Genomic DNA, 17497 nt, shown 5'->3' on the forward strand with positions numbered 1-17497 from the left:
ATTGTGAGCTAAAAGGGCTGCACCATCCAAAGTTGGGTGGATGCCGTCCCTGCGGATGAGCGCAGGCTTTCCCCAGAAGGTGCACCAGTTGTTTAGAAAAATAACTCAGTTTTCCTCACTCCATCTGGACAACCAGCAATTGAATGATGAAAGTCGGCTATACATTTCATCATTGACCAAATTGGGCAGGGGACCAGAGAATATTACAGCATCAGACATCGACTTAGCCAGTTCACACACTGAGGCTACTTGTAATTTGAGCACCTCTGATTGTCTCCGCCGGGCATCATTACCGCCTGCGTGAATCACGACTCGACAGAATCTGAAACCTTCCTGTTTTAAAAGCCTAAGGTTCCCCTCGATGTCACCCACTCTGGCCCCCGGGTAACACCTAACCTTCACTGCTGGCAGCTTCACGTCTCTAACTATAGAGCTGCCAATCACCAGCGTGTCCAGTTCAGCCGGTGTGTCGTCGCTGAGGGGAGAGAACCTATTGCAGACGTGAAGCGGTTCTTGGAGTGCTACGTGGCGGTGCTTAGCACTAGCCTTCCTCCGGACTGTCACAAACCGGTCCTGGTCTTGCCCCGGCTGCTCGTGACATGCTGCGGGGCTAGGCTTGCTAACACTCCTCTCACTGCAGGAGCGGGCTGCGAGCCCTGCCGCTACCTCGCTGTAGCTAGCGCTGCCCTGCCCCTCACATCTGTGCAGCCGCTCCTCTAACTCGGTTACCCTGGCCTCCAGCGCTGTCAATACACTGCACTTTACGCAAATACCCCTATCGTCAAGGGAGGCAGGGTTCTGACTCAACATACGGAACACTGAGCAGGAAAGAAAAGAAGATAGAGGGGAGGACGCCATAGCGGTCCCGGCGGACCAAGCTAGTTAGCACGCTAAGCTAGTTAGCACGCCGGTGGGACTAACGGCGGAGAAGAAATGTAATTCACGAGAGATCACTGGTCAATCGGGGGCGAAAGTCACCCCGGGGATGTAAATAACCCCGATTTTTTGATTGCTTCGTGAATTAACAGTAATAGCAAGAGAGAGACAGCAAGCACTTTAGTCACTCGCAAGCTTCAGCAAGCTTCACCAACACGGAAAACACTCACCGGAGTGACGTCAGCCAGAGGTGCCAATCCAGTTGTCGTATTTTCCAGACCGGGCCAGAGATGAAGCCTCATTTACAAGAATCTGTGTTTTGACCCGACAGCACCACTGTGCTCAAATACATCAAAAACAGAACCAGCAGATTTTGCACTTTTGTTGCAAATCGAGTTGAGACCATTCTGAAGCTGTCAGAAGAAAGACAATGGCGGTATGTAAATACGACACAGAATCTTGCTGACTTTGCGTCCAGAGGACTCAGTGCGGAGTCTTTTCTCTGCCACGAGACATGGATACAGGGGCCAGATTTCCTCACCAAACCTGAGGAGGAATGGCCTCAAAACTCTGACAACTTTGGAGATTTAACAATGGAGGACCCAGAGATAAAAAAAAAAGGCAGTGGTTCGCACTACTGTGGCCAAAGAGCAGTTGGACACAGTTCAGTGATTCCTGGAGTACTACTCCATTTGGGAGTGCCTAAAAAAGGCAGTCGCTTGGATGTTAAGACTGAAACGCATACTGCTGATCCTGTGCCGCAAGAGAAAGAAAATGAGTGCCATGTTCACTCAGTCTAAGGTACAGGCGGAGATGAGGAGCTTCCAGACAAGTCAACAGAAGACGAACCTCACAGTGGAGAACATGAAAGAAGCTGAGATGGAGATAATTCGTTTCTGTCAACTGCGGAAGTACTCCAGTGAGATCTCTGCACTTCTGAAGGGTGATGACATTAAAATGAGCAGCCACATCTACAGGCTCAAACCTGTACTTCTGGATGGAATCCTCAGAGTAGGAGGAAGGCTCGGCAGATTGGCAATGACAGAAGAGGCAATGCACCCTGCTTTCCATCCCTTTTAAAGACTGCCCAGTAACGAAGCTCATTCTCAGAAACATCCATGAGAATGTGGGTCACAGTGGTCATAACCATGTGTTGTCCAGGCTCAGAACCAAATACTGGATCCCTGGTGCTCACGCAGCAATAAGAAGAGTCCTTTCAAGGTGTGTCACATGTTGCCGCTCGCATGGTGCTGCTGGTCAGCAACAGATGGCAGACTTGCCCCAAGACAGGGTAGTCCCAGATGAAGCCCCTTTCAACAACACCGGTGTCGACTACTTCGGTCCGTTTGAGGTTAAGCGGGACAGAAGCTTGGTGAAGAGGTGGGGAGTTCTCTTTACCAGCCTGGCTATCCGTGCCGTCTACATTGAGGTGGCGTCATCCTTGGACATAGACTCATTTGTCCATGCTCTATGATGCTTTCTTGTGAGAAGAGGCCAGGTGAAGATCCTCCGTTCTGATAACGGAACGAACTTCATTGGAGCGGAGAGAGCGCTAAAGATAGCTATGGAACAATGGAATAATCTCAGGATTGAAAACAGTCTGTGACCAAAAGGCATCCAGTGGATCTTCAAACCCCCCTACTGGTTCTCACCATGGGCGGGGTCTGGGAACGGATGATCCGATCTGTCTGAAAGATCTTCAGCACCACTTTAAGGCTCCAGACACTGGATGAAGGCCTACACACCTCTTGTGTGAGGCAGAAGCCATTATAAACAGTTGACCAATAACCAAAGCTTTGAACGACCCTTTGGACCTGGAAGCGCTCACCCCCAACCATCTCTTGCTCCTCCAGTCAAAGCCTTTGTTGACTAATTATATAGTATTCTTCATATTTGGTTTATCTAGTATTCATTGCATTATGCTATTTAGTATTATTCGTATTATGCATGTCTTTGTTTAGGTATAGTGTGTTTCTGTAAACAGGTGTGGAAAAAGATGTATTCTGTTATTTTTTCTGCCTTAGTCACTCTCTTTTTATTTTTTCCTTTCTGGTTCTTCTTTTATTTACGACATCCACTTGGCAGCCTGCCAGGGGCAGAGGTCACCTAGTCTGAGTTTTATTTTTTCACAGATGGAACCCACGTGACTAGTGGTGCAAAATATATTGTTGTGAGGAAGTCCCCAGCATGTATAGGTGAGATGTATTGAAAGTCTGAAAGTCCTGATAAGATGCACCAAGGGAGGAGGAAAGGTGGAAAACACAAAACGTACAGCTGTGCCAGTGTGCAGGTCCCCACTGAGTGAGATGTCGTAAAGTTGAGAAAAGCCAGATGCAGGGGCATTCCCAGAAAAACAGTATAAATAGAGGGAGCTGAAATCGGTCCATGCGCCAGTTTGAGACGGCCACGCTGGTTGCCGGGAGTTTTAGTAATAAAGCTCTCTATCTATCTATCTACCACGATTGAAGACTTCAAGGATCAAGAGTGGATATAACTGAAGATTTTAAGATTTTTCTGTAAAATGTGTTTGGGGTTTTTTGTCCATCTCAACTGGCCTAGGATACTTTTAAAATAAAAATCCACGACACCTTCTCTGCCAACAGGTCTCTTTGTGAAAGAGGATTTCTACTCACGCAGGAGATAGAAACAAGTCCAGTACATGGTGTACATATTCTGGAAACGGTGGACAAGGATGTACCCACCTCAGCTACAAGAGCGTCAAAGGTGGACGCGTGTGACTCGCAACTTTGCGAAGGGGGACGTCGTCATGATCGTTGATGATTCTGCACCACGAAACTCCTGGGTCCTGTGCAAGGTCATTGAGGCAGTTCCTGACAAGAGCGGGCTTGTGCGTCGGGTTCGCATCAAGAAAAAGACAACCATCTTAGATAGATCCATTACTAAGGTCTGTCTTCTCCAAGAAGCTGCATGAGGCGGTGTTAAAGACCATCCTCCCACAGTGTGCCATGTGCTAGTAACCTCTGGCACCAGGTATTGGTTACCCAGCAGCAGAGACTTTCGTTGAGTTAAGCTTTAGCTCCCTCTTTTTGTTAATTAGCTTTGGTAATTGTCTCTATTTTAAAAGAGAAATGAGGGGCCTGTTTTTCGAAGCCAAAGCATGAGCTAAGGCTTACGACTAGGGTGACCAGATGTCCCGCTTTGTGAGGGACAGTCCCACATTTTAATACTTTTCATGCATCCCGCAAACTGAGATAATGTCCCGCATTGACAGTGGCACTTTAATTTTTTGAAATGCAGTCTCACCGAGGCTATTATATGGTGCTGATCAAACAGCTGTGTGTCTGTGGTCAGGAGACGGGAGAGCCATCATGAGGGCGTGGGGTGGGCTCTGGGATGATCGGTCAATCAAGCCAGACATGGGTGTGTGCGCCCGCTGCCCGACCCCGCTCCGCCACAAACAACCACAGCGTCACTTCGGCATCCAGCAGCAGACATGGAGGAAAAAGATAAAGACACGACTCGTAAAAAAAAAAAAAAAAGAAAAGAAAATGCAGCAAAGAATGGGACACCATTCACTCCTCCTGGGTAAGAACAGTGCAGGGTGACTACACCAAAGTTGTGTGTGCGTGTGTGTGTGTATATGTGAAAAGGCAAACCGAAAAGCAACATAATTTATGTTATTTTACTTCATTTTAATTTGAAAATTGATCAGATTCTCTCGTATTTTCCGTTCCCGACTTCCTGTGTGGTGCAATCTGCTCTGTCCAGCTTTACAACTGGCGGTGCACGGCACGCGCGGCTCGCGGAGAAAATAGAGAGGAGTGGAGCGGCCGCGCTCCACGGTGCGAGCCGCTACGCATGCGTTGCTGTCTCGCACCTCTTGTATGAACCGTCAGATACGTTAACAGGGGCGCCGATCTGACAGTCGGTGCGCGGGGCTTCCCACTTCCGCGTCGGAAGCGGCGCATCCTGTGTGAACCAGGCATTTGTCGCTCCCTGTCGGCGGGCCTGCCCAACTATGTGAAAGACTCCCTATCTGTCAATGATAAAGAATCCTTTAAAAAATTCCTAGATCCAGACAGTGATCCAGATCTTCACCAAAATTTAATCAATTCTAAGTTAGCCCAAGACCCACCTTTCCACAAAGTTTCATTGCAATCCGTCCATTACTTTTTCCAGGATCTTGCTAACAAACCAACTAACCAACCAACCAACAAACCAACAAACCGACATGATTACATAACCTCCTGGCGGAGGTAATTAACATAAAGAGCATGGCATAAAATGTAGCGATGCTCAGTAAATAACAGGTTAATACATCATTTAAAATGCATTTCATAGAGGTCTAATTAGTGTGCTATTCTGAACTGCATGAGTGAGGTGAGCTCCTTGCAGCATTTTTTTATTCAGATTGTTGGATTTGATTTGGTGAGCCGATAGGTGAATGGAGCCTTCTTCAGGAGCCTCCATCTTGTACATGAATATGTGGTTCATCATTGTTCAGAACAAACATTTTAATATTGTGGTATTTGGAGTTGAGTGAAGGTTTTGTTGTTATCTTATATGAAACTGGGAAAGCTGCATTTAAATGAAATATCAGAATACCGGTAAATTTTTTAAAAATTAATTATTGAAGACAACCACGACATCTTGGTGTCTCACATTGTCCCACTCAGATATAGTCTCCGTCCCACGTGGTAAATTGGGATCTGGTCACCCTACTTACAACGGACATTTGGACATTTATTGATTTAATTTGTCTTATAAGGATCTGTTTCATACTTTTGGAATATATATTTAGAAGTGGAAGATCGGTATGCTGTTATTTTGTTATTTGGATTATTGTTTGTTTGCATTGCATACTGCAGAGAGTATTGATAAAGTATTAAGAATGCTTTTGTTTTGACAAGTTAAGTTGAGAAACATTTTGTTCACTTCAGAGAATCTTGATAGGAATTGTAGTGTGACGTTCGGTGGAACCTCCCTCCGAGAGGTTGGCGTGTGTCGGCGTATGCGGGGACGGAGGCTTCACAGTTTTCTTACCGAAACTGTAGCATGGATGAAGTTTTCTGTTGGTGATAGTTACCTTATGAAGATCATCTTGTGGATCCAGAATACATTTTTTTTTTATTTCTTCACTACAACGGAGTACCGTGGAGGTTTAATTGCCACTGGAAGCAGCCACAACATTGTAAGTAAGTAAACATTGTCCTGCGAACTGTCGGCTATCACAGTTGTCCTGGACAACTTCAGTACTCATATTGGTCATGACTGGGTGATCGAGAAGGCAGCCTGCATGGTCTGAACCTGAAAAATGAGTTGTTCAGTGCTTGCTATCAATTGTCTTCCCCAAAAATCTCTTTCAAATTGAAGGATGCTCATAAATGTGCTTGGTACCAGAGCTCCATGGGTCATTGTCTGATGTTGGATTTGCTTTCCAGAGGCTTGTTGGTGTTTGTCATGTGAACAACTGAGGGACATGTTGATAGACTTCAGCTTGCTGCGACTTTGAAGCTGAAAAAGGATAGTTTTTAGTTTCTGATTGACGCAGGGAGACTCCAGACTCAGCAGACAGGTATTAGCAATCTAAAAGGGCCCAAGCTGACCTCAGCAAGACCATTTGATCTAGAATGAGTATTTTGTCAGGAGGTGAAGGGCACACTTTGAGTATTGTACCATATGAAGTGAAGCACTGTTCAGTTTTCTTCTGCTGGCAATTCTCCTTACTTTGACCAGAATACACACAATTTTTCCAAAATACAGTATTTTTGCAATGTTTGGCGATAATTGATTGTCCAGATATTACATTAAAGTCATGTCAGGATACCAATATTATTATTTAATTGGTTTTTACCACAATTTGCTTTGAACTTTTCCTGATGATTGGCGTTGCCTCGTGTACATGCTTCACAAAAATTGTGTGTGAGTGCATTGTGCTTCCAGGCTAGATAGTCTTACCAGCCAGGTTTTCCAGAGGCTGGTCACGTCTGATGAGTGTGCTAAAAGGAGCGGTTTTTCCAAGCTCCACCCAGTCACTGTGACTGTAGAAATCCTGCATGAACAAAATTAATTTGTCAAAGTATTACTGCTTCTATTCTCCTTAATGACAGCAAATCATTGTCCTCACCTGAAGGGTGTGACATATCTCTCCAAGAGTCTCCCTTCCAACTTCAAAGTTTCCATTTTGAACATTAGCCTTCACATTTTCCAAATCTAAACAGAAACATGTAAAAAATAATTAAATACATATTAAATCACAAATGTTCTCGTCCTTTGTTACATCTGAAGAGTACCTGCTGTGATGATATTCCGACCTTCCTCGAAGGCTTCGTTGTCAAAATGATGTGCTGCTGAGAAGGCGAAGAAGAAATCCACTAGTGAATTTCGTCTGTGAATGGTCTTAATGGCAGTTTGGAAGTCGTCAGTAGAGAGAGGAGAAGTGGAGCTTGGATCAGTGGAACAAGCCCTTTGGACGGCGTTCACTGACAGGCTGTCATCAATCTAAAGACAAAAGACATGTGTTAATAGAATAAGGACAAAGTACAACTCTGTAGCCTACGAGGGTGTACCCAAAAAAAAAACGGAATTTGATTATAACTTTTTATTTATGACATTTCAAAATAAAACACCACCGTCGCCTTCAAAATAATCCCCATCTGCATTCATGCAGTGCTCCAGCCGTGGCTCCCACTTCACCAATGCGTCGTCAGACCCGCGCGTAAAAGTGCCATTTTTTGCCGGCTGCAATTTTTCTGTCTCCTCCTCCACATCTGCAAACCGCTGTCCCTTCAGCTCTTTCTTCAACTTGGGGAACAAGAAAAAGTCACTCGAGGCTACATCTGGCGAATAAGGCGGATGGGAGAGGAGATTCATCTTATTCTTCACCAGAAACTGCGTGACGCGCAGCGCCGTGTCCGCTGGCGCACTGTCGTGGTGGATCAACCGGGCTTCACTCCGCCACTCCGCGGGCCGCTTCCTCCTCACATCCTCACGGAGCCGTCTGAGGACTTCCATGTAGTAGTCCTGGTTTACAGTCTGACCTGGAGGGACAAACTTGCTGTGGACGAGACCCTGGACAGCGGAAAAGCAGCTCAGCATTGTTTTCACGGCTGAGCGCACCCAACGCGCGGACATCTGGCCCTTTCAAAACCACCCGAACCACTCATGGACCTGATTCTTCCCCAGAGCATCATCCTTGTAGGCTTGCTGCAACAAGGTGAGTGTTTCTGCTGCTGTTTTTTCCCAGCAAAAAGCAGAATTTAATGTTTACGCGCTGCTCTGGCTTCCCAGTCAATGTCGCCATTTTGGAAAAAATCGCAGACCGCCTCTGCACTCTGTTGCTATAAATAGCTCCTGACAGGTGTCAGTGTAACTCTCGCAGCTCAAATTTCTCACAGATGTGCATGAGGCTTACCTGCAGCACATCTGACGGCCAGAAGTCGGAACTCATTATTATTATTGTTTTCTGACCCAATTCCGTTTTTTTTTTTGGGTACCCCCTCGTATACACAAACTATGATTATTTCAGGTAAAAACCATATTTTGCTCTGTACCATTTTTTTTTCCTGTATTTGATCATCTTTTTTTTTTTCCAATCATTATTATCTTTATTAGATTAAAGTAAGTTGTTTTTATTCTGAGAAAAATGTTCTGGATACTGGCACAACATGACTAAAATCTTCTGACTCCATCTTTTATTATAACAAGAGAAATAGTCGTAATTATTATTCTTAATTTTTGTCGCACTGGCAGTAGAAGTTATTGAATATTAGGTTGCACACAGACAATCTCTACAGGGTTTGCCCTGCTTTCACCCATAGATTACTCACATTAGTTCCAACAGTCTGCAACCTTCAACTGGATACACTGGTATAGCAGGCGGATGGAAAGTTACATACGACAATCAGCTATTTCTATAGTGGATAAAAAAAAGTGCCATAAATTGTAATAAATACCATGTGACAAATATATTGTGAAAATTTCCATAAATTGTCAAAACACTACCTGACTATTCACATATTCAGTGATTGGTGATGAAAGTCATGCGGCGGAATAAGAAAGTTGCAGACTATGTTTGGTTGTCCAAGGGTTAAAATAAGGACAAACATTTCAGGCCTGGAAATGCATGAGAGTTAATACAATGTACATGTCATCGGCTGGGTGTTATGTCACTGTAAGGGGCATTGAGGTTGTTCTGGATCATTGAGGCATTCTTCCTCCAGGAAACAGGTGTTTAGTACAATGCATCAAGGCAATAGCTTCAGATATGTTGTGGCTAACAGTCACACAGTGAGGAGAACAAAGAGAAAAAGTCTTATGCAGGGTAAAAGTGAATGTAACTATTTCCTATAGCAGTGCAGTAATAACTCAAAATAATCTTGAGTTATTTGGAAAAGTGGGGACATTATAGCAAAAATACGAAATAAAAAAATGTAATATTTGATTGTTTGTAAAACTGTATTTTTATGTTACACATTATCATTGCCCTAAATGGGGCGACAGTAGCTCAGTTGGTAGAGCAGGTTGTCTTACAACCGGAAGGCTGGTGGTTCGATCCCCGCTCCCGCAGGTGTAAAACTGTCGTTGTGTCCTTGGGCAAGACACTTCACCCACCTTGCCTACGTAGGAAAGTTGTGAGAGTGAATGGTTGGTGGTGGTTGGAGGGGCCGATGGCGCAGATTGCCAGCCTTGCTTCCGTCAGTCAACCCCAGGGCAGCTGTGGCTACAATAGTAGCTTACCACCACCCAGTATGGTGTGAATGGGTTAATGTGATATTGCAGTGTGACGCGCTTTGGGCTCTGTCATGCAGGGTAAAAAGCGCTATACAAGTGTAGTCCATTCACCATTTAAATGGGGATAGATAGAGTGATAGATAATCTTTATTGTATGCTCCAGTAATCATCCATAACTGCTGTAAAAAGTTAAACATATTCAAACATTAAGAACACCGGTCATCACATAAATGTCTATAAAGCAATGCTGATATCAGGTAATTAAGATCTTACGGTAAGTGTGAAATCCCCATCCGTTGCAGCAGCAATGTCGCGGCAGACCTCGGCAGTCTTTCTGAGGATCGCCCTCACAGTGATGTCTTGATGAGTGACTGATGACCCAAAATTTGGAATGAAACTGTGACTGAGGCCTGGCAGTAACAGCACCACCAGGAACACGACCGCCTGTCTTATCATGATGATAGAGTGCCTTCCAGCAGAGACAACAGGGGAAAAAGAAGAAAAGTTTTTATGGATTCTGTGGCTGTTTTTCTTGTTAAACCTGTTTGATTCAATCTGATTCACTGGAGCAACACAATGGATTTTCTGAAAAGGTAATCCACTTAGGGTGAGTCAGAGCATGCCAGACAAACAGAACAAGGAAATTATGAGCTTGAGATTGCGACAACCAAACGATAATCATGACAATTAGACATCAGCACATGACTTCCCTTAAGGCTCTTTACACAGTGACTAACACATCACACAAGAGCTTGTTTGTACTGCCAGGTTCACACCTTAACGACATGTATGCATAAACCATGATGGTGAATGCTTACCGGAAGGTTTCCCTTTTTTTTGTTTTTTGAGTAATAGGCCTTATAAAGGTCTCCAATTTGGCATGAATGACCAGACAGGTCCAAACTAAAATAAAAGTTAGGGTTCTATATAAATTTTCCAAGTGTTGAAAAAAATTTTTTTTTTTCTTTTTGCATATCTCTTTTATATTTACCACATTTAACTTCCAAGATACAATCACAAAAAGTAGTTTTACCTTCATGTATATTTGGCCTTTGAGTGTCTGCAAGTGTGTGTGCCACTGATTTGTGGTTGGATTGATGTTCTATATGCTTTTTCCCCATTCATCCTGAAGGCTTTCTGTCAATGCTTATTTCAATTCTTTTTGTCTAAGTAGAGATTTTATCTTCATTGCTCATGTTTGCTTCTGTTTCTGCATATAATGAGACAGTTCACGTTACTCTGCTGAACTCCATGAGACAATTGTGTTGTAACTGGGGCTGTTTTCTCATGGATGGTTGTCATGTATGGAGGACTGAAACTGCCATAATTTAAAATAAATGCAGAAATATAAAAATGGCTCAATAAACAAATATCCCAATAAATGAAACAATATCCATTTTTTCTCTTGAAAAAAAAGTGAATTTCTTTTGTCATTTTCAACTGTTTTAATGTAACTTTGTATTGATACTGCCTTTTTTTTGGCTTGGCTGGGCACTGCAGGCAGGTGCCCAGCCAATCCTCTGGCAGCAGGGCGATGGAGCGTCTCACCCAGGATCTGGGCAGGTCCATTTGGAGATTTCAAATGCCACCCCACCCCAAGAGCAAGCCGAGGCACACACAAAGCAGTGCAAAATGCAAGATACTTCTGTTTGCTTTTAAAGCCATCCACCCCCCTCTTCCTCCTCTCTACACCTCTCTGTGCCCTCTGCCCACCAGACATCCGCAACATTGACTCTCTACTTCAGTTCAAATCCAGACTCAAAACCCACCTGTTCCAATCTGCCTATCACTCGTGATTTCTCTCTTTTCGCTGTGTTAAGCTGTATTTTGTTTTATTTGTAATGTGTTGTTAATCTTGTGTAAAGTGTCCTTGAGTGTTCTGAAAGGCGCTGTGAAATAAAATGTATTATTATTATTATTATTATTATTATTATTATTATTATTATTATTACTACTACCTTGATCTGACAGTGACATATTCAAAGAAGAAAAAAATCCAATAAATTTATGTGAATGTGTGAATTGTTATTGACAATAAATACTGACATAACAAAATCAAGTGACATAAATCCTAAACAGTTCTGTCAAATCTGAGGTATGTATGCAGTAATATTTATATTTTAGATGCAGTTAATTTTTTGGTGGAAAAAAATTCTATGCATGCCAGAATTAGAACACAATTACATTGAGGCACTTACATTTTCTTAAAGTTTAAATAATGGTAAAGACAATGCAAAACTTAAGAAACTGTACCCACGAAGTGTGATAAATTGAAATAAAACTTTGCAAAAAAAGACAGATGCATCTCACCTCTGTCTGCTCTGGTCTTTGTCTTCAGCTCAGTCCTGTTCAGATAGTTATGTGATTTTCTTTTAAACTCTTCAATGTGCAAGAGTTTGACTGATGTCTCCGACTAACTGTATCTGAAAGCCCTGAGTGTGTTTGACTGACCTGGAGGGTGGACTTTTATACTTTGTTGAGAGAAAGTCTGTATCCTCATTCTTTCTTTTCATGTATGAAATATGAATCATAGGTGGAATACCAGCAACTATTAGTGTGCGTGCGCGCGCACGTGTGTGTGTGTGTGTGTGTGTGTGTGTGTGTGTGTGTGTGTGTGTGTGTGTGTTTGTGACTTCCTCCTTGGTGTCTCTCAACAGGCAAAACCAGACATAATGAGTAAAACTGAAAGTTGAAAAAAAAAAAAAAACTGTGATGCCAACAAGACACACAAACAGAAAGAAAATTACCATAAAAACCAGCTTGGCCACTCATGTATTCTGTTGCACTGTCAGAATAGGAAATTTTATCTTGTACAATATGTAAATCACTGAATAAAGCTGCACTGAGACAATCATGTTAGTCACTGAGATCATCATATTGTAAGGGAAGACAGTCAGAAGTGTGTTAGAGTTGTGTTGGTTTTTGTTTATCCCTTCATTGAATATCACTCCCATTTCCCAGAAATGTTCACTGTGCCAAGTCATTTCTGAGAAACTCTAATCACTGGTAATTCTAACTGCAGGTTGCACTAAGGTGACATTTTGTGAAACCAGAGAGGCAACATTTTTGCTGAGCAATGTTGATTAGCTGTTGGGTTACCTGAGCTGAAATAATGCTCACTAGGGGATTACAAAGCAGAAATTTCACTTTTATCCTTGTCACCCAGTGGTATTTCTCATTGTGACCAATTAACCTGACATGCATGTTTTAGGACCATGGGAGGAAGCTGGAGAACCCAGGAGGAACCCATGCACACATGGGGAGAACGTGCAAACTACACACATGGCCCCCAGCCCCGGCCATTACTTGAGCCCAGGATGTTCTTGCTATGAGGCAAGAGTGCTAATCACTGCACCACCACGAGAGAGTTATACTTTGAAACAAATTTCCAGCGCAGCTAATTCTTTTTTCCCCAAATCCAATTCTTTTAACTTCTTATGCATCTGCCAATTTTGTTTTGACATTAGTTAAGGCATTATAATCTGTCTCACTTCAGGCCCAAATTGACAAAGGAAAACAAACCTCATGAAACTTCTGGAAACAATGTCCTCGAGCATTATCGAGAACTGGAAGATCTTTTTAAATAGAGTTGATTATAGACTTTGTTTTCATTACAATCCACTCCCATTTCCCAAAAAATCATTGTAGAGTCTTTTGTCTTTTGCTGAGAAACTTTGATCACTGTAATTTAAATTGGCTTAGAACAAAGCATACAATTACGTGGAACAAGAAGAGCAGCATTTCTGATGATGTGGGTCAGCTGTTTCAGGTATGTGGGTTGAGCAAACAAGTGTCAAAAAAACTCATAATTTGCCATGAAGCTTTCGAGGCCTGATATGACTCATTTATTTCCAGGAGATGGAACAGGAAAACATCTAAAATGTGAAGTTCATGATCGACAGAAGTACTGCTGTCAGACATGAAACAGGGTGACAGCAGCTTGGTTTCGATAGGATTATTCACTAGAGATGTGTTTAAGAAGGGGGAACTCTAAAAAACACAAGATAAGGGTTTCATTAAATATCTATTCAAAACAACTGACTTAATCTAATGTCAGTATATTGTCACAGTAACCTAAATTCATTTCAAAACACTGAATGCCTAATAGGACAAACGTTACCAAACCACATGACTCAAAGCAGCCAAATACCAAGGCAGGAAGCATGCAGGAATCCCATTCACCCAAGCTCACCATCACTTTCGGTAGAAAGTTTTTTTTTGTTCAAGAATAGACCTCAGTGTCTTTAATCAAAGTGAACAGAGCAGAGCAAACACAAAGCAAGAAATGACAACATTTATTTCTCAAATTACCTCCTACAGTGTTGACATTATGGTGGGAATATATGATTACCAGGAGGTTATGCAATCTCGTCGGTTTGTTGGTTTGTTGGTTGGTTGGTTTGTCAGCAACATTACGGAAAAAGTAATGGACGGATTGCAATGAAACTTTGTGGAAAGGTGGGTCTTGGGCTAACTTAAAATCCATTAAATTTTGGTGATGATCCGGATCACTGTCTGGATCCAGGAATTTTTTAAAGGATTCTTTATCATTGAGAGATAGGGAGTCTTTCACATAGTTGGGCAGGCCCGCCGACAGGGGGGGACAAACGGGTCTGTTGTCCCGGGCCCAGGGGAGAATGCACTGGACGTGGAAGCACCGCGCACGGAGTTTCTGATCGCTTCCCATGTTAACCTATCTGACTGCCCGCACACAACACGCAGGGGAGCGCCGCACGCGCCGCGGCTCGCGCTCTGCAGCACGCCCGCTCCGCAGTACGCCCGCTCCGCTTCGTTCTATTTTTCATGCGCCGAGAGCGCCATTTGTCAAGCTGGATCAAGCAGATTGGACCAGACAGGAAGTCTGAAACAGAAAAGGCAAGAGAATCCGGTCAATTTTCAAAATAAAATAAATTAAATGAGGATCAGTTACGGACGGTGTTGCTCGTCCGTCTATAATTTCACTTTGGTCTGATCACAAGAGAGATGGACCCTCTCACAAATAGACATACGCACGTACGCACCCAATCAAACAAACAAAAACACATAAATACACACACACACACACACACACACACACACACACACACAGTCTCGTATTTCTATCCTTGTGGGGACCGTCCATTGACTCCCATTCATGTCTAGCCCCTAACCCTGACCCTTACCCTAACCCTAACCCACACCACAACAAAGCCTAACCCTAAAGAAATGTTTTTGCACTTTTACTTTTTTCAGTAACAACAACATGGTCAAGAAAACACTGTTTCTCCTACTTAGGACCGGAAAAAGGTCCCCACAAGGCACGTCGTTTCACGTTTTGCTATCCTTGTGGGGACATTTGGCCCCAACAAGGATAGAAATACGAGAACACACACACACACACACACACACACACACACACACACACACACACACACACACACACACACTCAGCGACAAAGATTCACGTGATGTAGAAATAAAGAGGACAGGAGGAGAAAAAGTCTCTCCACAGGTCACCAAAACACACACATCCATATTGGCAGAGGTGGAGTATTGTTGTTGGTGACTGATTTGAGCTGTGGCGGAGGTCTGTGCTCTCTGAGTTCCAAATTCCAGTTCAAATAAACTCTTCAGATATGAGGGGAAAAATGTGAAGATTTCAGACAATTCACCTGTCAGATTTATTTTATTTGTACAAAATTTGAACAGCAGATACTGACCAAGAAAAACAGCATTCATCAGCTGGTCCTCAGGCTACACCTCCATGTAGAAAGAGTCATTTCCAAAGAGTCATGTCTTTCACCTCCAAAGGACAGAAACCACAACGCTGAGTCAAAGAGTGTGCAACACACTGGAGATGCCCCCTCCAGCAGATGTTGTCTTTCCTCCAGTGGTGACAGGAGCCGGTGTGGTAGATTGCCTGGCCTGTCCCACACACATCCCCACATTCCCGACTTTGCCCACATGTAACCCATGTTACCTGACTGCCCATAAACGCACCACGCACTGGTTTGCCCAGGCCACTGGAGGGCTTAAAAAAATAATGGCCGAGCCGAGCTCACTTCCGGTTTCTCCGGCTGTGACTGTGTTGTCGCGGCGAACCCTCTCTGCTGAGAGACTGCCCGCTCTGCTGCAAAATCAAGCTTAAACTCTGAGATCAGGAATCCCACCCGGTAATGAGAACCGACTCATTCCTGCCTCAAATCTGTTTCATTCTGTGCCTTATAAACCACAACATCCGACGGTCAGGTTATGTTTCCCTCCCTACCAAAAAGAACATTGAAAAAGATTCCTCCCCTGGGAGGTGGTGAGCTGCCCGAGCCTGTTGGGCTTTCTCTTTTTTACCCAATTCGTCTGGATTATAAAAACTGAACTGAACCTTGCGAACACACTCATGATCGTACGAACTGAACTAAACCCTGCGAACCAACCCAAGAATCGCATGAACTGAACTAAACCTTGCAAACCAACCAAGGATTGTGTGGACTGTGAGTTGAGTAACAACCAACACTCTAACTTGAATAAGGTTGAAGGTTTTTTTTTCCTCTCCCTTTGGGTTTTTTTTTTTTCCCATCTGTGAATTTTCTGTTGTGTTGGGCCCTTTGTTGTTTATTACTGTCTATGTCTATCAATACATTTTTCATTTAATACAATTTACCAAAAACTTAATTTCTGTTTCCACTGGATTTTCATTCATGTACCGAGCTCCCATAGCGAACCTGGTTTCTTTTGTTAAGTCAGATACACTCCTCCATTGTCATAACTCCACTCTAACGTTCATTTACTTTAATTCCATTGTTACACCCCCTGATAAGCGTTACACACAGCTGTCAGCTCCACAGTCCGCGAGCAGCAGGAGGCGCTGTAGTGAACCACCGTGATGTTCTCACCCCCTGCTCCCACTGCGGTGCTGGTGTTCAGGGTACTGTTCCCCTGCCGCAGAGTGACTCTCTCAATGCCGGTCCCATTGATGCAATCAGATATGTTTACAATGAAATTCCACTGGGATGAGGCAAAGAGTGATGAAGAGGAGGGACACACTGTTGATGTGCTGACTTCCTGGCGTGCTGGACAAAGAACATTCCTCACTTGCAGAAACAGGAAGGATTGGAAGGAGATGGATTCAGTGTACTCATTATTTCTTGAAGATATCATAAAAGGGAACAATCTGCATTTAATGGTTTTCACGAAACCACCTTCTCATGTCTTTTACCTTGGCAGCCACAGAAAACCTCAGGACAGCATAGTTGACGTCGGTAGCAGCTTCATTTCTCGCCTCGATGGTGAGGGTGACATCTGTTCCAGATGCAGCATTGGCAGGGACCGTCAAGGTCACGGTGCCGTTCGCTTTGCCTGCTTCAATGGAAATGGACCCGGGAGAGGTGGAATCGCAGCTGCGGTTGTTGTTGGACTATACAGTACTTCCCAGTCACAGAATCATTGACAACTCCATTAGCGGTTGCAGCAACTGTAACAGGGATGGAGACTGTGGTTCCTGGTTCCACACTTGTGGTGTTGGTTTGGGCCTGGACAGGAAGTTAGAAAGGAGCAGGGAAAGTAAAGCATAGGAAAGTATTTTATTAACTCTTTATCATGTTATGATGAATTCTCCAATTTTTTTTCCAAGTCAAGCTCTCCGAATAAAAATAGCTGTGCCACAGAGTGAGAAAGGGGGAACTTGAGTTATATAAGCTGCACATTTCTCATGATCAAACCAGGAGTGCCTATTTATCTCCTTTGCATTTTCCTTTAATGAAAATGACTGGCTCGGCTTATAATTAATATTTTTCAAACAACATTAAAATATTGTGCTTTAGCACTCTAATTTTTCTAGTAAGAAATGCATCACATGGCATTTAATATTACAGCTATAGATTCTTGAACAAACATGCTTTTGGTCGGTTTTGCTCTTTGAAATTGATTTTATTGAACATCAATTGCCTGAACT

At 43.4% G+C, this 17497-nt stretch overlaps 1 protein-coding gene across 1 annotated transcript in view; it reads right to left on the reverse strand.

Moving 5' to 3' along the window:
- The window catches only part of LOC115389791 (von Willebrand factor A domain-containing protein 7-like), a 28330-nt gene extending 18304 nt beyond the window's left edge, over positions 1-10026 (reverse strand). The window contains exons 1-4 of the mRNA XM_030093367.1: positions 9844-10026; positions 7131-7338; positions 6965-7050; positions 6796-6889 (exon numbers count right to left, since the gene is read on the reverse strand). Coding sequence (XP_029949227.1) covers positions 6796-6889; positions 6965-7050; positions 7131-7338; positions 9844-10026 — 571 coding nt within the window. The remainder of the gene's footprint in view (positions 1-6795; positions 6890-6964; positions 7051-7130; positions 7339-9843) is intronic.
- Positions 10027-17497: the final 7471 nt, after the last annotated feature.

This window comes from Salarias fasciatus, chromosome 6 (genome assembly GCF_902148845.1).
Source record: "Salarias fasciatus chromosome 6, fSalaFa1.1, whole genome shotgun sequence".
Lineage (NCBI taxonomy): Eukaryota > Metazoa > Chordata > Actinopteri > Blenniiformes > Blenniidae > Salarias > Salarias fasciatus.